This window comes from Ursus arctos, unplaced genomic scaffold (genome assembly GCF_023065955.2).
Source record: "Ursus arctos isolate Adak ecotype North America unplaced genomic scaffold, UrsArc2.0 scaffold_21, whole genome shotgun sequence".
Lineage (NCBI taxonomy): Eukaryota > Metazoa > Chordata > Mammalia > Carnivora > Ursidae > Ursus > Ursus arctos.
Window position 1 is genome coordinate 44,852,374 of NW_026622886.1, and position 25,600 is coordinate 44,877,973.

The 25,600-nt window shown below is 46.8% G+C and overlaps 1 protein-coding gene across 1 annotated transcript in view; it reads left to right on the forward strand.

Moving 5' to 3' along the window:
• PPM1H (protein phosphatase, Mg2+/Mn2+ dependent 1H) overlaps positions 1-25,600 on the forward strand; it is a 240,073-nt gene that overhangs the window by 189,153 nt on the left and 25,320 nt on the right. The window contains exons 7-8 of the mRNA XM_026500121.4: positions 9,554-9,617; positions 13,150-13,257. Of these exons, the coding sequence (XP_026355906.1) occupies positions 9,554-9,617; positions 13,150-13,257 (172 nt within the window). The remainder of the gene's footprint in view (positions 1-9,553; positions 9,618-13,149; positions 13,258-25,600) is intronic.

The following is a 25,600-nucleotide window of genomic DNA, read 5'->3' on the forward strand; positions in this document are numbered from 1 at the left end:
AAATTCATGTTTGTTTCAGAATAAATGGTCCCTGAGAAAGTTGAAATCATTCCATATCTGTGTGCTCATAAAATAAGGATCTGTGATTCATACTATGGGAGATCTAAATGTTATTGATGAGAGTGCAAAGTTCTCCTAGCCAAGTGCTAATGCACACCAAGTGGCTATTGAATCAGAAATAACTTCTAAATCTGAAATTTCCCTAAAAGTCATCCAGAATGTTTCATCCTGAAATATTATCGGTTCTGGTTTGCATACACACATGACCAATTACATTTCTAAAAGACTGACTCAAAGCATCATCTCCTGTGTGGTGAATCCTTTTCCATTCCTAACCTTGAGCCTGTGAGTTAAGAGATGACCTTTACTTTATTTATATTATTTAACTCCACATTCCCAGCACCTGTGGGAGTGCCTGGCACTTAGCAGGTGCTCAGTGAACATTCACGAAGGATTCTAGTAGAGCGCATTGCTCTGGTCTGGTCAAAACCTGAGCTCCTGATTTGGGGCTATAAGGAGCAGGTTCTTTTCCTTTACCCAAATTTTCAACTGTGGGTAGGGACCCGTGAGTGGGTTGTGAAAGCAACTTAGTGTACGGAGATGAGCATTTTGAACAAGTTAAGTAGTGTAAGGAAAAAAGGAAATCTCAGTGTGTATCACACAGGAAGGGTAAATGTTGCTTCCCGAAATGTGTTTGTGTGTACCCTGGGTTAAGATCGGCTCCAAGCAAGTCGACTTTCCCCAGGAACGTGGGCTGAGGCAGTGAGAGCAAGCTCTGATGCCTTGTGCTGTCCGTCACAGACCTAGTGTGAGGAAGACGGGTCTGTAGGCCAAATTAGAAGCATGGTTACTGCTTCCAGGATTCCAGGCAAGATCTGGTTCAGGCATGCTGGTGGTAGGGAGGGGAGAGACAGGCATTTTCCCAGGGGTTGTGGGTCTGTTAATCGGGGGATTTCCTCAAGGGCAACTGCAATGTCAGGGAACAGAGCTTGGGCCCCATTATGGATAAAGGTTTTCTGGAGAGATCGCTGGAAGGTTCTCCCTTTTATTTGTTTCTCTCATCGGAGACAGCCAGACATATGCAAGCTAGGCGGCATTGCACCTCCAAATTATGTTACCAAATATTAATCATGCTTTTACAATTCAAGCTTATTTGAGATTGAATCCAGACTATTGTACTGTATCAGCACAAGAACATCCACTTGTATATAGCTCAGGGCCTCCAGGCCTCAAATAATTTAAACGATGCTCCAAGGGCTAGAAGGAGAAAACAAGGTAGCATTTCTTTGTACGGCCTTGGCCCCAGAGAGAACTTTCCCAGGAATCATGTATTCAAGATATCAATTGATGACAACTCCTAGTACAGAATCCAAGAACTCAAGGCCTCAAAATGTGACCCCGTCCTCCAAAATGTAGATTTACAAATAACTAAAGCCTGCTCTACAATGGCAAGCCTGTGGCAGAGATGTTGGCTCTGCCCAGAAATATCTTAAAGGGTACTTCTGAACCTTCGGGCTCCCTGGTAGATCTGAGTTATTTCTCCGCCTCTTCCAGCTCACCCTGGGGCCACAACGGCCGCCTCTCATCCTTGTTCCAGATCTCTGAGTTGAGCCTGATTTCATTAAGCTTGGCTCAGATCCTCCTCCCTGACAGTTTAGTGACATTTTTCCAGCATATTAAGATTTGATCCAGAGATAAATTTTAAAAATTTCTGGGGGATTTTTTAACTATGAGTCTTTGAAACCGGGGAAAAAGGCCTCTTGAAAGAAGATGTTAAAACATAAGAGTGAGATCTAATAAAACACAAAATATTCTGTGTTGCTTTACAGGAAACACATGGGTATTCATACAGTGAGGAGGGACAGTGGGTTGCCCGTTGCAGGGCCTCCTCAAGGAGCAGGAAGCAGCCTCCATTTACTGCTCTGTGGCTTTGGGTTTGATTCCTTTGGAAATACAGATGGCTGGCAGGAAAAAGTAAGCCTGAGGTGACTGCCAGCTCTGTGTTGTTTTTTCCAGGAAGGTCTGGGCAGGGTGGGTGTGGAGAGAGGCGAGGAAGGGCAGAGTCTCTGCGGATTCCGTGAATTGCTGAATTGGGGTTGTGCCAAGCTCTTAAAAGCCATGAGTGGCATTTGGGCTCCAGGCATGTGTCTGCTGCTGACCAGCTGGGCCCAGGTGGTGTTTCATCCCAGCCTCCTGGGATTCAGGCTTTCGTTGAGGTTTGGTGTAGGAAGCAGAAGTGGGGACCAAACACCTAGATGCCTCTGCCCACCACCCTCCATCCAAACCTGCTTGGCCCCTGCGCACTGTGCGCCGTCTGTCTGAGACTTGGTTTTTGCTCTGAGCAAAATGAGACTTCCTGTGGCTTTTACCTTCCTCCCAGAAGGGGCACTCAGCTTCTCGCTGAGGTGGGCGGAGGGAGGATGCTCCTTTTATGCCTCTTTGAGATCAACCCCAAAGCGTCCCCTGCAGATTATTAGCTCTGAGGTCTCTTTGTGAGTCTCTGACCCATCACTTTAGAGCAGAACAATGGACTTCTCTAAATAAAGGTGCACAGGCACTGTCCTCTGTGCTCTGATATCATTAGCAGCAGTGGGAAGAGTATGAATGGGGATGTCTTGGGCGTTCAGCAAGAAGTGGTTTTCCTGTGGGCATGTGCCGTCTTCCTGCCCGTGGTCCCCAGTTATCTGTGCAATACATAAGCAGTGAAGAAAGAACAAGGCTCCTTCAGCCACAATTGAATTAAATAGCACCATATCCTTCACAAAGGACTTCCCAGACGTGTTTGCATGTAATCCTGCAGCCTCTCATGCAGAATCCAGCTGAAGAAGCCTGTTCAGTGAGGTTGAGGGACTTTGCCAAGGTCACACAACTAGTTCACTTGAAGACCGAGCTGTGACTTCAGAACCTCTGACTCCAGGCCTGATGTTCTCTCCTAGACCACAGCAGAGGGAAAGGAGGATCTAGGAAGACAGCTTCCCAGGGGAGGACAGGCATCCCAGGCCGTGGTGAGAGGTTAGCGAGTGGAAGAATGTGACTCACTGGCGTGTGTCATTGGAGTCCTACGAGTGGATTGTCGGGATGAGGCCGTCCCAGAGGGGTCACGTTCTTGTTAAATGACTTTGAAGTATTGCTAAGGGAACCAAGCAATTTTTTGGGGAACCAAGCATTTTCTTAGGGAAATGAGTGGTATTTCTGTCCCTCTTTCTAATTAAAGGTCCTGATCTGGGAGGGAAAGAAGATCATGGGAAGTGATCTATGTGGATGGTGCCAAACTGTGAACTTTGGGTTCCTGGCCTGTGGGTTAAGATGTCTGAGTGGGGACTCTGGCTGGGAATGGAGAAATCTGGCAAAGACACAGAAGAACTTTCTTAGTGGGAGACTTGCTTTAGCAAGTTAAAAGGGAAGACGTGTGTCTAGGTAACCCTATAGACCCTGGGGAACCACGTAACAAAAAAACCTGCCATTCTGGAGGCGGAACTTAGGAACCATCAGGAGAAAGTAATAGGCAAGAGGATCATAAGTGCTATTTTTTATAACTTTATGACTCTGTACTACTATATATTGGTAATAAAGGTGAACCTAAAATTCTAATGTAAAGAGGTACACACAAGTCCGAGGTATCCCTGATTGGACTCGGCCCTGAATTTCAGCCATGAAAGCGCTTACCGTTAAGGCAAAATGAGTGGGGAAGCCAAGACTTTGCTATGTCTTTAGAGGGAAGCATGCATGCCGAGGAGGAAGTGCTGGCCTGCCTTCATCTGTTCATCCGCATAGCTCGATCGACTTCACATCCACAGTGCACCTGCACAGTTCTAGGAAGGGGGATAGAGCAGTGAATAAGATGGAAGTCCCTGCCTGCCTTGAGTGAATGTCCTGGGGCTGGGGGCATAGCAACAGGTCAACACAACTAATAAATAGGTAGTTTGAGATGGTGCTGTGGGAGCACCATGAAGAGCTGTAGCCTGAGAGCCGCGAGCGGTCCGAGAAAGCTGAGGCGTGCGCAGGAGGGACCAGCAAGGCCCCGGGGGCTGTTAGAGGGACAGCAGGAAAGCTGGCGTTAGGGGAGCCTGATGTCAGAGCAGCGTGCAGAGATCCGATCACAGAGGGCCTTGTCGTCCAAGGGGGAATTTTAAGCTGAAGAGTGAGAGTTGTGAATGAAAAGAGAGAAATGGCTGTGGGAGATTGGCTAGCAGGCTGCTCGGCCAGACCGAAAATACAGGCAAACCTTTCTCTGAAAACACTTACGGAGCTGACACTGGGACGAGATGTGCTCATCCTGGAGGAGTCCTGTAATTGCTGCCCATCCAGGGGGGAAGGGCATCCGTGTGGCTGTACGGGGCCTCCTGAGCTCACATGTTCAGAGGATGTGTCTAGAAGACCGCAGAGAGCAGCGCATGGCCAGCCGAGACCAGAGGCAGGCAAAGGACATGCCCGTGGGTGAGCATCGGCTGCAGGGAGCACCGCCAAGACCCAGAGAGCGGGCAGGGAAACTCCGGAAGCTCTTGCTGTTGTTTTGTGAATATGTGTAGGACAAGAAAATACAGAAGGGCAGAATAAAGCCACTGCCCAAGGTCGTGGGCATTCATTGATTTGCTCGCATAGTCAAATATTTGTTGGGCACCCGTTACGTCTTGGGCCCTCTTTTAAATACCAGGGATGCCGCAGGTGGTGAGATGAAAATCTCTGTCCTCACAGAACCTAAGTGGGGCAGGGGTGCAGGGGAGCAGGAGAGAAAATAAACACAAGGAAGTAAAACACTTTAAATGGTAGGTGGGGGTAGATGACAAGGACAAAAATAAAACCAAGAAGGGGAAGAGGAAACTTGGGGGAGGGGAGCAATGTTAAAGAAGGTCATTTCATTACTTGGCTTTTATTTAGAGTATGATGGGGAAATCATTGGGGGGTTTGAGCAGGGTAATGACGCTCTGTGACATTTTAAAATAATTACCCTGGTTGCTCTGAGAATAGAGATAAAGGACAAAACCGAGCAGTTTCCAGCACCTTCACTGCCATCACCCCGGGCCTGGCACCATCCGCTCTTACCTCGGTCATTGCAGGCAGGCCCAGTGAGGCAGGTGCCATAGTGTGGGCAAGAGACGGTGGTGGTGGCAAACGTGCTGGACCTGTTGGGAAGGTAGAGCTGACCATATGTGGTAGGATGTCGACAGATGAAACCCTCAGTTCCTCTTGTGTTTCCCTCTTACTAGAAGATCAAGTGGCTGAGGAAGTCTAGGCTGCCAGCAAGAGAAGTATTCAAAAGAACTGTGGCAAGCAGAAGCTGGCTGATGAACGTGTATGGCCAGGAGGGAGGTAGAGTGCTGGGACCGAGGGACGTAGCCTGCGAACCCCAGCAAGAGAGTGAGAGAGGAGGGATGGCCTGCAGTGGGAGGCTCCAAGGAGAGGATGTCCTTGGTGCAGCCCACGTGACCGGGGAGCTGGGGTGCCGTGAGGAAGGTCATCAGGAAGTAGGTTGGGAGCTACAGAGCCAGGTTCCAGAAGCATCATCCATACATCGAAAACTACTGAGAATAACAGCAGGGGAAAGGGCGGAGCCACCTGTGAACCTAGGCAGAAGTTATCAGAGAGGATGGGAGAGTACCTGGACCTGTGCGAGCAGATAGAAGGACCGACTCGGTGGCAGCAAGCCTCGGTCTAGAAGGGCGAATGCAGTGGGAGCAGTCAGGGCCTCCCTCTTGCCTTAGGAGTCGGAGAACTTTGAAATACACCAATGGCTGACTGAGGGGTTTAAGAAAGAATTTCCCAGGGCTGTTCTCCAATAGAATCAGCTGATGCTGCGTGCTGCAGAGCTCCCGGGACGGTGACTGTCCAGAGCAGTCCACTCCATGACGGAACCCAGGGACCCATGAGGGGCATGTTGGTATAGGAGAGACTCCCGCACCTGGGACACAGCTGACTTACTAGCCTCTCAGTCTCTCTCAGTGCTGAGCTTGTCCTTTCCGTAGGTCTGGACCAGTGGTGCCTTGTCTTTTCAGCTTTGCAAAATCTACATTGCAAGGGAAACCATTACTTTTCAAAAAATGTTTAATGGAAACTTCTTTGCTTAATGAAACTTGCCTCCACTTCGGGGAAGCCCTTCAGTTGAGCCCTTTTTAAGCCTCAATTTTTTTTTTCTCATCTTTCCATCAGTTGGCTTCATAAATACTCATTAAGGGTTGACACAAAATAAGGGTTATTCTGAAAATCTTTCCCAAGCGTTTCAGTTTTGCTTTCTTATAACAAGTTATTATTTGAATGTGATCTCTAGTCAGTTATATTCTTGTAAAAACTAGTGAGTAATTGATTTTTGGAGTTTTTAAATTGAATCAGGATTTCTGAAATCATGGGATCTGATACGAGGGAAGAGAGATTTTCTATGAATCATAGGTCCCAAGTAACTCCATCTCTTGGAGCTCCAGCTGCAAACCATTGTCCTTCTCCCGCATCACCCCGCCGAGAAGGTGGCAGCCAGCGCCGAGCTGGAAGGGCAGAGTCAAGCCTCCAGGTTGGACATGAACTATAATGCAATATGCACAGCAGACAGGCCTTTCAAATGGGTGGGAACAGGGGTGGCCCCCTAAACTGCAAACGCATTGCAGGAGGCCTGCTGTCCCCTTTCTTTGGTGTGTCTTCTGGGAAGGTTCGCGTCTAGCTTCAGGCCACTAAGATGTTGTGTGATCCTGGGAAAGTTACTTAACCTCTCTGAGCCTCAGTCTCCTCATCTGTCCAATGGGACATTGCAGAACCTAGGAGACATTTGAGACACAGTAAGCCAGCACCAAGTCCAGCGTGCGGCATGTGGGTGTTCGGTGAGTCAGCGCTGCTGTCCTGGTTTTAGCTCATTTATACAGACTTTAATCAAGTTACCCGTTTGAACTCTTGAGTGTTTTATTCTTTATCATGCCAGACTGTAACTGTGAAGGGAAGTCCATCTGCCTTTATATGATACCTGTGCTTAGGACCCAGAAAGGCTGAGGGGGAGAGCGTGTGGAACTTCTTTATTTATAGTTATTCACCCTTGTCGTTGGTTGGCGACCGCAGGGGAGAGGGCTCTTACGTGACTAGAAACCAACAATGGCAGGAGCAGAATAAACCTTTTTCAAAGTTGTCCTTTCTATTTTTAATACTTTTGTTGTTTTTGAAGATGAAAAAATAGCAACTAAAATATTAGAATTCGCACTGGACCCTGTAGGTGACAACTCCAAGGTGAGTGTTTGTCTTTCAGAGCTGTGGTAACACAGATTTCATGTTCCGGAAGGTCTCTGCCCTGAGAGAATTCGATTGCCTGGGCTTTCAGGGGACCTGAGAACAGCTCTCCAGCTGCCTTTTCAAGCCTGTGAAGAGTGCTCTTCGCCCTCTTTCCTGAGCTCGAAGTAATTTCCAGTCACTGGTGCTAGAGTTGCTGCCCTCTGCCTCCCATTTAATCCCTGACCTCCTGCGCCTTGGTCTTCGGGCCCCAGTCCCTCTCCTGGTCTCGTCCCCACTGTGTCCTCTTCTCTGAGTCTGGCCTCTCCTCTCCACATGTCCCTCTCCACCGACCCCAAGCCCTGCTCACGTCTACCTCAGAGCCTTTCTCAGGTCATTTCCCTCCTGCCCCTTGAGCCACACAGTCTGTCATCTTTAGGATCAAGCTAATTGATCAGCTGATTTTGAATATTAGCAAATGACACTTGGTCTATAGTGGTGGTCCTCAAATTTGACTGCACAATGTAGCTTAAAACAAACAAACAAAAACCCTCCCAGTGCTTAGCTATCATCCCCAGAGGTTCAGATTTAATTGTTCTGAGCTGTGACCTGGGCATCTGGATTTTTAAAAGCTCTCCCAGGTGATTCCATGTGCAGCCAGCATTGAGAACCACTGGTCTAAGAATTCATTCATTTCCCAAGCTGAGTGTCTTCTAATAATAGCTCTGTTTGTTCCCCCAAATGACTTGTATACTGCAGTGTTTTAAATAGTTCATGTGACTATAAAAACATCAAAGTAGCTATTTCCACCTCGTGTTAATTTGGTAGATTTGGGGAAAGGAAATAGTACAGTTCTTTTTTTGAAAATTGAATTTCTAGAGTACCTCTGGGCCCACTTGATGGCAGTACCAGCAACTGGCATTTATCAAGCTCTCGGCGTGTGCCAGGCACCGTGCTGGACTCCCGAAGCTCGGTACATTCATTAGATCATCTTAATCCTCAATGCCACAAGTAAGCCTCAGTTTTCCTCTCTCCGATTATTGAGGATTCTGAGGTCCAGAGAGGCTCACCTGCTTGCCCAGGGCTGAACAGGTGCCAAGTCTTCATTGATCCCTTGGGAAGGAGCTTACCTAAATAATTTCCCAGAAAATAAACGTGTCCCTGTGTTAGCTTTGGGGTTGAACTCTCTTCGAATTGGGTTGCATTCTTTTGTATATCAAGAGCTTCCATAAATTTGATTTCAGTTTCCCTCCCAAGTTGTCTGTATAAATCCAAGATTGGGAGCCCATTTCACAAACTAGTTTTCTTCACGCACTCAGCAGACATTACTTTAGAGAATCATCTGGTTTCTAGCGCCTCACCTAGTAGAAGCTACCCCAGTTTTTACTTGGTGTCCCTAATACTTTCTTGAGGTGGTGAACAGGCAGTGCTGTCCCCATTTTGCAGAAAGGGGAGCTGGTGTGCCAAGTATTCATTATCTATTAAATAGTAGTAATAGCTACCACTAAATGCGTACTTCCCAAGTGCCAGGCTCTCTGCTAAGCTCTTTACATCCTACGTAATTATCCTCATTTTACAGATAAGGAAACTGAGACCCAAAATGATGGAGCTCCTTGCCCAGGGTGGTACAGTTCGTAATCAAGGGCCTTGTTCCTTTGCTGCTTGTTTGTTTTTTAACTTCTTATGAGGAAAATGGCAAGACATAGACTTCATTTTTCCTCTTGTGTTAGCCTGGCCAGCCTCTGCTGTGTGTGCAGTGGCCTCTGGACAACCACACCTAGAATAAACCATTGAAGCATAAACTGGATTTTCTCTCCGTGTGTCAAATGGCCATTTAATAGCTATTGTGAAACAAAGAATTTTCTGCTAACCTTGACTATCACATCGAGGTCAAACAGGCTCTAAATATTCCTTCTGCGGCCATCCCAGTACCAGGCTGCTTTGGTCTACACAAGCCCTGAAGGTCAGAGCCGGCTCTTGGAGCAGTTTCACTCTGCATCCGTCTCTGAGCTCTGCTGTTGCTCACTTTGGGCTCATGACAAGACCCTTGTCACTGCTGCTGGGGCACTTCATGGCGCACAGGCTCTAAGTGCTGAGAACAAACCCCCCCTCCCCCCTTCTTGTGAATTATGAGTATACCACCTTCTTTTCTCCCTCTGCAAGCGAATCCAGAGTCAATAGCTTCTGGTTTGTTAATTGTGTTACACACATACCGTTCTGGAGGAAGAATAACTCCGTGCACGGAGAGATTGGCAGCGTGGTGAGTGACGGAGCGCCCGGGACAATGAAGCACCTAGCCGCCTGTGTCAGGGCAACGGGTCACTAATTGAGTGCAAACCTTTTGTTTTTAATGTTGTTTATCCCCCTACAGGGCATACAAAACCATTGAGGATGATGACTTGAAGTTTCCCCTTATATATGGAGAAGGCAAGAAGGTAGGCACGTGCACGCCCCCCGGCCGAGAGAACAGGCTCTGGCTCCGCACCGCCCGTGGCGGTCTCTGTGCCCCACTCAGCAGCCTGGCACTTTATAGCCCTGACAGCGCCAAAGACTGTCGCCTTCCATCACCCTTCGGGTGTCCTGTCTTGAGGGTCCGAGGAGTGGCAGGGGTTGGGGACGGGGGAGGTGAGGGCTGAGCACAAGGGCCGAGAGAACATTCTGTGCGAACAACGTTCCAGGCCATCTATCTGAGTAACGTTCTACGGTGTCTCGCCACGACCCCGCGCGTACATCATCTCCCTGTATTTCTGACAAGCCGCGAGGCGGGCACAGCCGGCGGTATTGGGTCCGTTTGGCAGACGAGGCCGCCGAGACTCTGAGGCGAAGTCGGCTCCTGGCCGCCAGGGGTGGTGGGAGGGGTGGAGCCACGGCCGTCTCCCCGCTTCCAGAGCTCTCACGCTCCCCCGTGGGAGCTCACGCTCTGCAAGGCCGCTGCTCCCCCTGCGCCAGGCAAGGGGATCCGACGCTTCGCTGCGGTGAAGCTCAGGACCCCGGGGACCGGAGCCCAGGCCCAGCTAGCCGAGGTCGTTCGTCACGAGCTCCCAGGGCCCCCGTCGGAGCCACACCCTGAGCAGCAGGCGTCTGTGCAGCCCAGGAAGGCTGTCTGTCCGTCTTGGTCTGGGAGCGGAGGCTGGAGGAGGTGGCCGCCCCGGACTGGAGATGGGGAAGCTTTGAAACTGTTTCCCAGTAAGAACAAACAGCCCTGAGTCATTGCATTCTTCCTTTGAACACGAATACCCTTCAACTCTGTGCTGAGAGCTCCAATCAGAAGTGAAAAATGTGCTCACATTAAGAAGAGTCTTCAACTGAATTTCTTCCAATATTTGATAGTTTTTTGGAGGAAGAAGTGGCTCATAATAAAACTGAAGGGTGCCTTTATGGGCAGAACTCGAGCGTGTGTGTGCGTGCGTGCGTCTCTCAATGTGTGTGTGGGGGAGAGCACACGGGTTTAGGTTTGGGCTCAGTGTAGCAGTGATTTCAGTGGAAGGAGACATTCCATGGAGGGAAATGAAGCACAAACATCTGATTCACAGAGGGATCATTTTTCACACGAACTTTCCCTGTTCATGGAAATGGGCCACCATCCATCTCACCAGCCTTGCTTGAGAGTCACGACAGGAAAGGACTCTGTTCCTGACAGTGTTGCGTCTGCCTGTCAAGATGATGGGTATTATTAATGCACATCTCTCAGCCCAGTGACCGATGCCCACAGCTGCGGTGCTTTGTGGGGCTGAGAGTCTCAGTATGACCCTCCTATACGCAGTGTGTTCCAGTAAGCTCGGAGCCACCTCCTCTTACCTTTGTATCCCTGGTACCTGACCAGCCTGGTACCTGACACATGGCTGGCCTTCAAGAAAGCCATCAGTATTAAGTATACTTTTCAGTATGTACAGTATCCTTGCCCCCACACCAAAGGACAGTGGACTAATGTGTTCTTAGAAGATGATCAGAATAAAGATTTAAAGGAGCCAGGGGCCTTCCCAGTTCAGCCAATGTTGATTTCACCAGGACATCACGTTCCTCAAGCGTTTCAGTTAATTAGGGCCTGACAGTTCTGTGATAGGCAGCTGGCAAGTTCTGTCATCGCACCTGATGGCCTATTTAAAAGCCACTGTGGCTCCAGTCTGTACCAGGCTTGCTCCACAGTGAAATAGCACAAGATCCCTGGCAGGGGATCCACGATTTCTTGCGAAATCTTTACAACTGCAGCACGTCAGTTCCATCTAGATCCTTTGCAAGGGGTTTCTCGTTCCCGTCTGCATACACCTACCCAGAAGTTTCAGAAGACTTTCACAGCCATAACTTCTCATTTTATTCCTGCCAATGCTTTTAAGGATTTGGGTGGGTAACACCTACATACTTTGTAAACAAGTTCAGTAACTAACAGAAACATCAGATTTCTTTAGACAAAAACGCCCACCTGTGCTTTCCCAGCCAGAGAAGCTGCCATTGCAATGGGGAGAGCAGAAGGGCCGCAGGGGACTCAGAATTTTCACACTGAAGAGTTCAGTATTTCTTAGCTAGTAGGGAGCCGGTCCAGCTCCCCAGCAGAGCAGAGAGTTTCTGCAGCCTGCCTGACCAGAGGGCCCCAGGCTTCATATCACCTGCCTGCATTGTATCCCTTTTGATTCTTGCCTTTAAAAAATGTCATGGTTTGTTTCATTTCCACTTTAATGCAAACATGCCCATCTTCTGATCTGAAATGAGCTCTAAGATCCATAGCCTTTTTGCGAAAACAGGATGAAGGTGCTGGCAATGTTTTAGATTGTAATATTTCTTAGCATTTATAAGTTACTCTTAGTACCCAAACAGTAGAGTGAGGATTCAAGCTGGGTCTCAGCACCATGACCCTACACTGGATGTATTATTGATGATCCAAGTGTTAGGCCACTGGGCTCCATTCTACCAAAAATGACTTTCATTTCATCCCTCTGTGCTTACCTGGCTCAGTGCTACCCACCCTTCTGCACAAAAATGTCATGCCACCACCCCCAGGAAACCCTCTCAGCAGAATTTTTACCTCCTCTCAACTCCTCTAACCCATGGTGCTGGTGTCTTTCATCACTTGGCCATATTTTATGTATTATTAGTTAGACATACACCTTTGATCTCCCTTCACAAGTTCCTTTATATTAGGGACAAGTCCTTAGACATTTGTCCCCCACAGCATGATTTCTGCACCTAGTAGGTGCTCAGTAAATGTTGGGCTAAGTCAAATCCGTGGCATCCCGGGAGGTATTTAGGCTGACTGTGTAAGCATTAGTATCATAGTATTATTTCCTTCAAGCACTGGGAAAACGAAACTGTTCAGAGAAAGCACGGGTGGTGAGGTCTCAAACCTGGGTCTCTGTGTGGTTATAATAAAGTGACACTTTCTTCCTTTCCACCCAGAGGCAATTTGTGGGGATGTTAGCAGCAGGCCAGGTTACAGAGTTGCAAAGACTTTCTTTCCTCTAGCCATGAAGTACACTCTAGGAGCTTGGGGAGGTGGGAGCTGCCGCTCGCGTTTTTCCATCGCTTACTGGTGCCTCTCAGGAACTGGAGACTTGGCTGGTGTGTTCAGTGAGTTCTTGTAGGGTGGCGTGTCACAGACGGGTGGGGGGCTGGATGGACGGATCATGTTGCATTCGATTTGAACTGATTTCAGTAGCTGTAGACGTCAAACATGTTGGATTTAGTTTCCTGGATCCCCTTCCTTCCAGTCTCTACAAAAGAAGCTGAGAAGAGACAGCAGCAACCCATTAAACTCAGGATAATTGGTAGAAAAACCACTCCTTAAGTACATAAGTGATCTTGGTGAGCCCTTCCGTGGAAACAGCTACCCACACAAGTCAGTAGCAAGGGGCATGGAGAGGGACAGAAGGAATTGGAAAATGAATGCTTTTCTCTCCGCCTGTGGCAGCTACGTTGTGACGGGAATGCTTTCTCTGGTGTGTGTTTCTGATGACCCTCTGCTTATACCCCTAGGCCCGAGTAATGGCAACTATTGGAGTGACCAGGGGACTTGGGGACCATGACCTGAAGGTGCATGACTCCAACATCTACATAAAACCATTCCTGTCTTCAGCTCCAGAGGTACCAGATGAGGTTTTTGTTTCTGTTTTGTGCAATAATGGATTGTCTCTGTGATTCCTGCCATGACGTGCAGCCCATAGGCAGCTTGTGTCTCAGGGACGCGTGCAGTGTTTCTTTTTCCCCCACTCCATTCTCACTTTGTCCTGGTTCCTGCCTCCTCACTTCCTGCCCGGGTAGCTGTACAGCCCCCTAGTGGCATTCCTGCCTCTAGTCCATCCCACATTTTGTCACGAGGCAGATGTTCCCGAACAGGTGTTCTGACTCCTGTTTGCTCCGAAACCTTCAACTGTACCCCGTGCCTATGAGGATAAAGCCCAGACTCCTTTGGTTGGCATTCGAGGCATGTTATAATTTGGTCTGACTTTCTAGACCAAAAATTTGATCTCTGTTCCCCAGAACTAGCCAGAAAGAACTTGCTGCGTCCTTCCTGCACATGACCTCCAGTTTTCCATAGTTGCTTAGACTCTTCCTTCTGACTAGAACGCCTTTCCTCCCATGTCCAAGCGTCCAAAGTCTCCTGTGGAGAGACTTCCCTGATTTCTCCCTGAGCTCTCTACAGATCCGTGTAAAGCAGTGCCTTTTACCGCCCGCCACGCTCTGCCTTACCGCGTAGTTGTTCGCGTGTGTACCTTATCCCTTCTTCGATTTTAATCGCCTGTAGAACTTGTATCATTCAGCTGATGTTTACAGAAGTTAATTGGAAAACAAGTTGTCATCTTTTGGGTTAAAAAACTTTTTTTCTCACCTAAAACTAATGTTATGAAAAGCCAACAACACGTGTTTCTTATGATACGGGAAACAATATCCAGTTCTGTTTCAGAATACATCTTTGGAGAACGTTTTGCTTCTAAGTTGTAGAGAAATATAAGTAATAGTAGGTTAAGGGTCTGTTTTTTTTTCACGTAACAAGGAGGCTGGAACGTGGTGGCAGCGAGTGTTCGCGCATCACCTCCCGTGTGCCAGGACTGGCGTCTCGCCGACTTTCCCTTCATGTTCAAGATGACGGCCGCTGCTCTGAGCACAGCACTGTCGTGCAAGGCAGGAAGGAGGAGGCAGGCAGCCTACCTGTCCCAACAGATACTCACCTGCGTCTCATTGGCCAGAACTGTGTCACCTGACCTCCCCTGGCTGCTAGGAAGGTTGAGGCAGAGAGCTTTAGCTTTTCCAATATTTATAATAGAGGGGAATCAGGGAGAGGTGAGTCAGGAACCAGTGCTGTTTGCATGCTGTGCAATTACCTGTTACAGCAATGCCTTGCACCAGAAATGCCCAGAACGTTTAAACACAGCTCCATCTGCGTGTTCTTCCCAAGGGTAGATGCTGTTTTATCGAAGGCTCTTTTTGTTGGAGGAAACCAGAACCCACTCGAGCTAACTCAAAAGAGGAGGTGTTTGTTTTACTGATATTAGAAGAGATGTATATGGTGTACACAGGAAGAACCCTTAACAGCTAGGCTTTATGGGAGGGCGGTTCTAGAATCAAGGCACCCCCAGAGAGCCTCAGCAGTGGGAGTCTGTCGCCTTCATGAGGGCGTTCTGCCCTTAAAGTGGCCAGTCATTTCCATATGTCTCTGCTACCAGTCAACCCAGTCTCTCACTCTCCCGATTCCCAGAGACGAATCTCATTGGTCCAACTCCCTTTTTATACCAGGCCACGAGTGACTTCCCAGCCCATAAATTGCCCCTTTAGCTTGTCCACTCCAGAGACCTCGATGGCCACAGACAGCCACCTAGGCCCACCCCTTTGGCAAGGCTGTGAGCAGGGTGGGGTTGGGGGGGGGTTCTTTTAGAGTCTTTATTGCTGAGGCTGGCATTCAAAATTCATGTAGCCACAAGAGTTTGGGAAGTCACGGAGGGGGCAATCTCTAGTAAATAGAAGGCATGGAAGACACAGACCTTTCCTGATATTACCCAGGATTTCAAATGAGATCAGCCTGGTGGAAATAATAATTACCATTCGTCAGAGCCTGTAGATGTCTCTCTTTTAGCCCTCACAGCAATTCTGCACGATGAGGACCAATACTACGTAAAGCGTCCAAGGGGCCCTGGAAGCTAGTGGATCCCTGATCCCTCTATTCTGGCCAACCTCGGGATCCATGAATTATTGCTGAAACTACTCTTGGCCCAGAGGAAAGCAATAAATACTAGACTCATGGACTCTGTATTTTTCCCCCTTGAGAGAGAAGCATTTATCAGACCTATTAAATGGTGCCATCATCTTTCTACTTTGCAAAAGGAACAGATGAAGTGTGACTCATGTTCTTGCGGTGGGGGAGGGGGGGTCCTCAGAAAGCACTAATTAACCATTTTGCTTCTTAAAGCAGAGTGAAAACCTCCTCATTTCCTTACACACACACACACACACACACACACACACACACACACACCTATGCTTTCTGTATAAAGTGAGAAGAGGTGTGGTTTGGTTTGGAGTTAGATTGTACATCTTCTAATTGCTCTATTCCATGGCTACAAAGAAGAGACTGTAGGTTTAAAACTTGGGTGTGCATGGGAGACTCCCTGGGGACTGATGAGAAATCCCAGTCACCTACCTAGAGTGATGCTGGTGTGCAGGGAATTGGGTTGGTTGGTTCAGCATTGGTGAGGGACTGGACAGGTGAGCGGAGTGTTTAAAAGGAAACTGGCCACCTCTGTAAAAACATTAAGTGCTCTTAGAAAGGTGTGTGGAGTTCAGTAAGGTGTAGTTTTTATAATACAAGTAACATAACATAACAAATAACTACTTAGTCTGGGCCAGACAACTTAAACTGTGTTTTTTATACACAGTATCTCATCTGATCCTCACAACAACCCTAGGAGGTCCATATGCCCATTATACCCATTTTGCAGATTGGGAAACTGAGATGCAAGGAAGTGAAATAACTCCCCCACGGTTGTACAGTTCTAAAATAACAAGATGGTACTTGTACCCAGGTCTGTCTAATTTGATCAGGATCTGTAAGGGAGAGAAGCTGAGTTCAAAGAAATGTCTTTGGACTGTGTCTAAGGGACCCTCTGAGTCCAGGTTCCCAGGGCTCTGAAGAGGATCTTTGTCCTGGGACCTCAGCTCGAGTTTCTCAGAGAACTACTGCTGGCCTCAGACTAGAGTTGTAGAAAATGATGGCGTAGTAGAAAAAGTAATCGGGAGAGACAGTAATAGCCTTTGGTGTGTGCCAACCTCGGCCAGACAGAATTGTGCAAAATAAGATTGTGCACGTATAATTGAGCTTAATGGGTATGTAGTGTAGACCCGAAGATTCCTTTGCACGAGATTAAAATTGTTGTACATTTTAAATGCTTCCAGATGGAGAGGGCTTAGCCAGAACCAGGAAAGGGGGAGGGAGGTTAGCACAGGAGGAGCAGCTGGCATTGACTACTATGGAGGGGTACAGGAGACCCCCTCATCCTCAGTCTTAGGGTAGGCACTCCTCTTCCTCGGGTGGTAGTGATGAAGTCAGACACCAGAGACATGGTGAGCGGGCTGCTTTGGGGGAGCTCGGAAAGCCGGGTAAATTTATCTAAACCGTCTGAAGAAGAATAACTATTGCCTCCTTTCCTGCCTATATCCCCTCACCCCCCACCCCACACCTACCCTGGCTTTCTAACTGTGACTTCCTAAGAACGTTCCCCTGCTATGCCTCATCTTTGCCAAGCATGGATCTTTATTTCACATTTGGGTTCTAAATTTCAAATCCAGATCAGTCTGGTAATTTTAACAGTTGGGGAGAAAATTCGATTTAGTTCTAAGAAAAAAAGGCTCCAAAATCTTCTTGGAAATCAGCATTGTTCCCTTCATCACTGTAGCTCCTAATTCGATTTGATGAGCTAAATAAAAATAAGACAAAAACATGTGTATCAGATTTACGTAAAAAATGCTCAGGGGTTTAAAAATTAGAGAAGGGTTTCTAGCCAAACACATTTTTGGTTTCACTGAACACAAGGCGCTGGAAAAATCTGGAGTTTGCCAAACCCAAAGAGCAGCCGCCAGGTTTGCTGAGCCTCCCTCCTATCTTCCAAGGTCTAAGGCAGCGATTTCTGGCCAAGAACTGAATTCCACAAGAGGCCCCCGCCAACCAAGCGTTGGCCTGACCATTGAATGTGGAGGCGTTCTGACTCTCGTCTGGTCCACAGCACCGTGTTTTCCCCGTGTCACAGTGTAAGATGCAGCCTCTCCCCACATAAGAGAAAGAGCCTCAGTCACGTCTCCCATCTCCTTGCTCAATGAAGCTCATTAGCATTCACCTTTCCTAGGCTATCCTGAAAGAGTTCAAGTGGAGAAGGAAAGGATGGGGGAAGTCAGGCACTGAGCCCAGCCTCTCCTTCTCCCCTTCTCCAGCATTTCTTCTCCCCGCCGCAATCCAGCACACTTCCTGCTGTGTTACTTCGGCACCCTGGCACAGGTCTGCAGCCCAAACGTCCAGATGTTTGCTGCTCCGCGCCCCTTTCTGACCTGTCACGGGCCCTCCCGAGAGCTGGGATTCCTCCCCGTGATGCTTGCGTTCCGGCCTGTGCTCCAAGATTGCCTTTAGCCCCCTTCGGGGCTCTTGGAAGAACGGGTCTTTTTCTTTGTGGGGGCTCCTTTGCAAAACCAGCCCCTTCCTCTGCATCCCCTCCTCCCGCCCCTGCCAGACTGAACCACAGGAACCCCATTTTCTCTCTGCGCTTATTGTTCCTTTCCTTGGTGTTCAAGATTCCTGCCAGCTATGTTTTTGTAACTTCAGCTGACTCATTCAGCTCCTTCTCGCTTTTCTTCATCTATTTTTTCTTTCTTCTGAAACCGCCTTCTCTAAGAAAAGGAAAACCTTAGACTCCAGTATCTCAGTGCCCATGTGGCCTGCACCGTGTTAGCCTGCCTCTCCCTTCCCTCAGGTGGGGTGGAAATCCTATATTACAAGGTGCTAGGAAAAGCAAGGAAGAGCATCTGTGCGACTGTGTGGCATAGGGTCTGGCATGTGGCCAGAAGTGGTCAGGAGATGCTAGTCCTCGTTCCCCATCGGGTCCTGGGAGGCTTTACACTTAGGGTTTCCCAGTATGCGCGTCCATATTAAGAGAGAATGACTCTTTTCTTTGGGCCTCCCCTGTTGTCTCCCATGAAAACATGAGCACTATTTAAGATCTCATTGTTGACATCTTAACGTATAAAGTCCTCTTGGTAGCTTTTCATACCCAAGCCAAAGTCCCACTTTGGGAAAGAGCATGTTTTACTGTATTGTGTACTTTCTGCAATTCATAAGAAGCACTTTGATGCATAATGACATGGGGAAAAGCCGTACTGTATCAAGTGAAACAGGATATGATTGTATATACAAAGAGCGTGATCGTAATTTTGTAAAAATGCGCGTGTATACAGATATGTGTGTGTATACAGATATACACGTGAAGGAAATTTAATAAAATGGTAACAGTAAATATCTTTGGGCAATAGAGGAGGAAAAACTTGTTTAAAAAATTCCCTAGAGCCCTCAAAAACCCCTTAGGAGGTGGTTTGACATAGTACTTAGAAACTCAGACTGGCCATCGATGACTTGCCTTCAGGCTCTGTCTCTTCACTTACTAGCTGGGTGACCTTGAGAAAGTTGCTTTACCTAAATCTCAGCTTCCTCTTCAAGAAAAAGAGCACAGTAGGGTTGTTATACCCAGAAACTTAACAAATTAAATGACATATATAAAGTATTTAGCCAGAACCTGGCATAATATTAACTCCTTGCTCCTTTTCCAATCCCATCAAGACCACAAGATTTCACTGGCTCTTTACATAGAGATCATGAGTCCAGTCGTGTTTACTGAGCCAAAAACTAGGGAACGTGTCCTCAGAAGAATTAGGATTTGGGGGCAAGTTGGAATGTGAGACTAGGGAAGGAATCATCAGCCATAAACCCTGTGATCCCTGCTTCCTAAGAGACGAGGGGAATTCCAAAAAGTGAGAGAGAACTATATACTGTGAAGAAGAAGGACCACATAAGTAGAACAAGAAAAAAGGAGGCAGGAATGAGTCTGGTATGAAGTAAAATTTGCCTTATAGGGTCACTGAGTTTGGAAGATTAGCCTGAAGGGCTGTGAGCTATAGTAAAGCTAATTATCGTGGAGGACCTTGAACTGGACCCAAGGCAGTGGGTAGGGTCCTTAGCAAGGGAGTAGCATGATAGATGTTGGGTGGAAGCCTATCACAGCGCATAGATGGGGGGCGGGGGGTGGTGGAGGGGTGAGGAGAAGCGGACAGGGAGGCCACTCTAGAACTGAAACTTCGGCAGGAGTGCAGAAGTTAGGGCAGGGACCGTGAAAATGAAAGCGAGGCACATCTGAGTTGCAACAAAACAATGTAACAGAAACTGATGGCAGTTTAGAGGATGAAGCAGAGTGCGATTTCCTAAGAACTAAAACTGCACGGCTTTCTAGCCTAGGAAAAGGTCAGGATGCTGCTTACTGGGGACTGAAGAAGAAAACTAATTTTATACCTTTTTCCCTTTGAGTTGTCTGAACAATTAAAAACATAGACACTGGTGCCTGGGATGAAAATAATTTTATAGCTGGTATAAAGTTAGACTAGAAACTACGGTTTGGATTTCAGACCAAAATGGATTTCTTATTCTTTTACTCCATCCAGATTAAATTTACACCCTGGATAGCTGTGGGCTGTCTTCTCCCCACTCCACAGAAAGTGGTCTTCCTAATATTTGTCTGCTGGAGCCCAGGAGCCCAGGGAGCAAGTGCTGCTTATGGACAGATAGAGACCAAGGAGAAAACTCCAGGGGGCTCAGTCTCCCACCCCATCTCCCCAGCCCTGTAGCAGGAGAGGGCTTTGAAGTGACTTATCACGTTACAGTGCCTTGTGCCTCTGTGGACTGCAAAACATACCACCCCAGAACTCAAGAGTCTTGACAGAACGGTGTATAATCTGTATTTATAAGTTCTTAGCTTTCATAGTTCTGTGAGTTGGGTGGGCTCAGCTAGGTGGTTCTCTCTGGGAGTCGTTCATGTCACGGTTGAATGTCAGCTGAGGCTAGAGTCATCTGGAAGCTAGATGCGCTGGAAGTCCAAAATGGCTCACTCACATAGCCAGCAGTGGACATTGGCTATCAGCTAAGAGTTCAGCTGAGTTCTATCTTTCTTCCCAGTGCAAACTAACATAAGCTGATGAGTTAGCTGTTTAGCTAGTTAACAGAGGTAATCTAGTTATCAGTAGGGAGGCAGATTTACAAAGAAACTAAGTAAATATAAGTTATCAGGGCCCTTCAGTTGGACCAGCCCTTACTGAGTTCTGGTTGTTGCTAGGAAAAGTAGAATGTTCTAGGTGGGGAGGAAAGGCAAGGTTACACTCAGGAATCATTTCTTTGTAAACATTTCTCAAAAGATAGGGACCTCATTTTCCATGGTTCAGTAACTTGTTACAGTTTCTTTCCTCATTCTTAAGATTTATTTATCTCCTTGAGAAAAAAAAGAGCATGTGGGGTGAGGGACAGAGGGAAAGAATCTTCAGGCAGACTCCCCACTGAGCATGCCCCAGTTTGGGGCTCGATTTCATGACCCATGAGATCATGACATAAGCTGAAACCAAGAGTCAGGCATTTAACCGACTGAGCCACCTTGGCACCCCTTCTTCTCTTATTATTTTTATTTTATTTATTTATTTTTAAAAGATTTATTTTTTTTAGAGAGAGAGAGCGCGCATTGCATGTAGGAGGGAGGAGAAGAGGGAGATGGAGAGAGAGGGAATCCCCAAGCAGACTCCCCGCTGAGTGCAGAGCCCAACGTGGGGCTTGATCCCACCACCCCAAGATCATGACCTGAGCTAAAACCAAGAGCTAGACACTCAATCAACTGAGCCACTCAGGCGCCCCTCTCATTCTTAATAAACACATTAGTATCTATGTTTGTATTCATAATTGTTTCTGTATTCTTTTTTGTAAAGAGAGCTGCTAAAATTTTGTAAGTTTCAGGCCTCACAAACCATGGATACCCCTATAAAAGAAAAATGATGAGTTCTATCTAGGAATACTTTGATGCTCTAGAACAGTTGTATTTGGCAGTTTTCTTTTTCTAGTTATACTGAAATACAATTGATGTGAACACTGTAAAAGTTTAAGGTATACAATGTGTTGGTTTGATACACTTATATATTACTTATATAACAGAATGATTACCACCATGGCTCTATCAAATCATATAATTACGGCTTCTGTTTTGTGGTGAGGACATTTAAGCTTTACTCTCTTAGCACCTTTGAGAGGTATATAATATAGTATTATATATAGATGTGTATACATGTGAGATAGATAGATAGATAGATAGATAGATAGATAGATAGATAGATAGATATATCACACAGCATAGACAGATTGTATGTAGCTATAGTTCCCATGCTATACTTGAGATCCCTAGTCCTAGTCTTATAACTGGAAGTCTGTGCCCTTCGACCAACATCTCGTGCATCTTTCTTTTCAGTTCGGGTGCTGTACTCTTGGAGGCTATATGTTCCTCCTCCACCACCATCACCACCATCACCACCACTTTGAAAATGTGTGGGGGGTGGGGTGGGGAATTACATTAAGAGTGTAGAGAAACTGTTTTTATTTGACTATGGTGCCATCTGACCCTGTATCTAGGAAAGATTACGTGACTTGGCTTGTCCTCCTTCTGCATCTCTAACTCTCTGGTCTAGCTGGTCTAGCTGTAAAAATCACTTGTATGTGTATGTGCGACATTTTCCTGGCTTGTTTCCATTGGGAAGTGACTTGGGAAGTAACCAGCTATTTGAATAAAACCAGAATTTGACATTTACTTTGACACCAAAAAATCTTGCTTGGCAACTCATAAAACTTATGGTCACACAAGGGAGCCAACCTCTATACTGTGTCAAATATTTCTTCTCATTGGAGATTATTTCCCTCTAATCCCCTTCTGAAAAATAATAATTTCACTTGAATGTTTCAGTTAAACATGTAATATCTTTTTTTGTATTTATTTATTGCATTACACACAGAAGAATAGTTTGAGAAATTTGTTTAAAAATGCAAATCCCAGGGCGCCTGGCTGGTTCAGTTGGTAGAGCATGAGACTTTTCATCTTGGGGTCATGAGTTCAAGCTACATGCTGGGCATAGAGCTTAATTTAAAATAATAAAAAATAAAAACAGATTTAATTATATATAAAGAAAATGCATGTGTGTGATCTCACTGACATAAAATGACATCCACACCTAGGTGGCCACCAAACCTTTTTACAGATCACAGGCAAACATGGCATCATCAGCTATGTTTGAAGACCAGTCTTTTTTTTTAAGAGTGTGACAGAGAGTTGGGGGAAGGGGCAGAGGGAGAGGGACAGAGAATCTTAATCAGGCACATCACCCAGCATGGAGCCCGACATGGGGCTTGATCTCACAACCCTGAGATCACGCCCTGGGCTGAAATCAAGACTCGGACACTTAATCGACTGAGCCACCGAGGCACCCCTAAAGAACAATCTTAAACATCTGTTTATATTTGGTTTATTATTTGAGTGTTCTTGGACCATGTGTGATCAGACTGGTATTTGAATAAAATAAGAGAATGAATCAAAAAAAATGCAAATCCCTGGAATCCACTTCCTGAAATCTAAAGGTCTAGAAGCAGGTCCTAGGAGTTTTCACATTTTTACACAATTCTGAAGCAGGGAATCCAAAGATCGCTCTCTGAGGGGCACCTGGCGGGCTTAGTCAGTAAAGTGTGCGACTCTTGATCTTGGGGTTATAAGTGTGAGCCCCATGTCGGGTGTAGAGATTATTTTAAAATAAAATCTTTTTAAAAACCCCATAAAACAAAGACGACTCTTTGAATACTACTGCCATAAACCATTATTCACTGTGCTCGGGAACTTTGGTCTTTAATCCTGACATGGGTTTGTTCTGCATCCGTGTCCTGGTCCTGGACTGCATGATTCATTCTTCCAGTGCACGCAGCTCCGTGCCGGACCGGTAGGCTGGAGATACTACACGCCTCATTCTCCTCTTGAACACATGTCTGCTGAGACCTGGCTCCTTGCTTCAGACTAACTGCAAGCTGGGGGATTGACTTTGCCACCCAGAAGGTGTCCCACAGCTTACCAGGCCTGATTGTGTCTTCTCTCCTAAGGCAAGGTACATAGTAACTTTCTCTCTTGCTCCCATAAGATCTTTGAAATCCTGGCATGGTGAGAAAAGTCCTGTGAAGCAGTAACACGCTGGTTATGTGGTGACGGCAAGTCCCAATGGCCAGAAGTAGCAACTACATGAATAAAGAGTAGCAGTCATTTCATTATTGATTCATCAGGTGATGATATGACTTATCCTCTCAACCAGGACATGGTTGAGAATCAGTGTGAACATCGTTAATGATTACGCTGGGAAAACAGCACAAAGCAGAACTATGTCATGCACACAGGGACACAGGGTCACTCTGTGCCTCCTCACTGGATCTGCCACAGCTCAGTCCACCTACACCGTACTCATGTCCTTTCACTCCCAGGCTGGGGTTTCTTCTGACCTTTATCTCTATAAATGGCATTTTAATGAATACAAACTTATTCCTCAAGTGATTGATAAGCTAGATTCAAGCCCATTCATTCACTGATCGAGTCAATGAGCCTTTGACTCAGTGGTGCACAAGCGAGGAGGAGCCCAAAGAAAGGAGCAGATCCTGGGAGTAGCCGGCATGTATAGGACATTCCTTCCTGTAGCTTATTACCTCACTGCGCTGCAGAGTACTGGCCTCGTGAGGAGAAAGGGCAAGCCTTCCGCTGGAGTAGCCCGGCCCTGGGTACAGCTGCAGGCTCCCTACCTAATAGTTTAGCTGGTAGAAACATTTTAGCTGTTAAGTTGTAGCCACCCTCAAAAGTCACATGTTTACTTTGCCTGTAGACTGCAGAAGAAAAAACTAACCCACAAGAATATCTGTGGTATATTTCAAATACAAAATTAAACCCACAGCCCAAACAACCGGCTCCTTTTGGGGAGCATGAGTAGCCGGCATATTTGTCCCTTGATGCGTTTGCAGTCAGATGCTCTGAGGTCATGTGGCCAGTCACATGCAGCCCTAACATCCTATGATGAAAGAGCGAGAGGACATTAATGCCATAAACATGCCCAGTGGCCACCACATCCTAACATTGCATTTCACTAGGGAGACGCGGAGGATTTGAAAGGTCATGCCTGATCCCTCACCATTCCCCAGTGAAAATCCAGTAGTGTAGCCAAACCAAATGACACAAAGCCGCCCAGGCACACCAGCCCTCTCTCACCTCCCCGGCTTTGGCCCCTGCAGTCCCCACTGTGTGTAGGCATGTGATCCGGCTCCTTCCTCCTGACACTCCATGGGCTGAATCACGGCTGCTTTCCACATTCCCCACAGGTGGTCAATAGACTTTGAAAATGTGAATGACCAAAGTGGTTTTGCCTAAATTTTAAGGAGCAGAAGTGGGTTTCAAACTCAAGTCTTTTGCCACCAAATTCAGTGTGTGTTTCATGACACAGTGTAGAGAGAATCACAACAGAGAATCTGGATGCTGTCTTGGTGGCTTGCCAGAATGCCAACATTGAAATAATCCGCTTGGTTTATAGGACCACGAGGAAATACGGTGGAGTTTTATTTTTTTCTGGTACAAGTGCCATATTCAGAGTTCTCTAGGGTGAGCTTTTCAGTTGGCTACTTGTCCTCCCCTTATTTTCTACCACCTATGGGCATCCTTTATCTTGGGAACCATCTGCCTTTTCTGCCAAGAACGCTATTGAGAGTCCCAATCACTGTTATTTTAAATGAGGCTTGTACTTGAACCCCAAGCCCCTTGAGTCCACTCTTACTCCTCTCCTTCCACCGACTAGCTTACTTTCAGGTGTACTGCCTAAGATCAGTGCCATAAAATAATGACGTGTGGTACTTTAGAATCTGTGGTTTCCTTCCACGTTATCTCATCCGATCTTTCTAACAGCTTTGTGAGAGAGGTGAAACAGGTGCTATTATATTTTTTTTTCAATTTTTAAACAATCATTTCAGAGATAAGAAAATTGAGAGCAAAAGAAAATAAATGGCTTATCTCCAGTCCCAAAGCTAGTTAGAAGTGGAGACCTGAAGTGAGGGCTTCTCATCACAAAGGCAGGGCTCTTGTTCCTCCTGAAAGCCAGGCCTGTGGGAGCTCATGGGCCTCTGCTGAGTACTTCAAAGGGGAAAAAGGTTGGGAGAATGTGCTGAGTTGATAAAGCTGTAAAAGCCGCGAGGGCATCGTAGAGAAGCAGCCGGGATCTGACAAACGCAAGAAGTGATGGACTCTTTTTTAAAAAGTAGCTTCGAGAAGCCGGCATCCGCTTACACCCACAGGAACTATCTTAACATGCC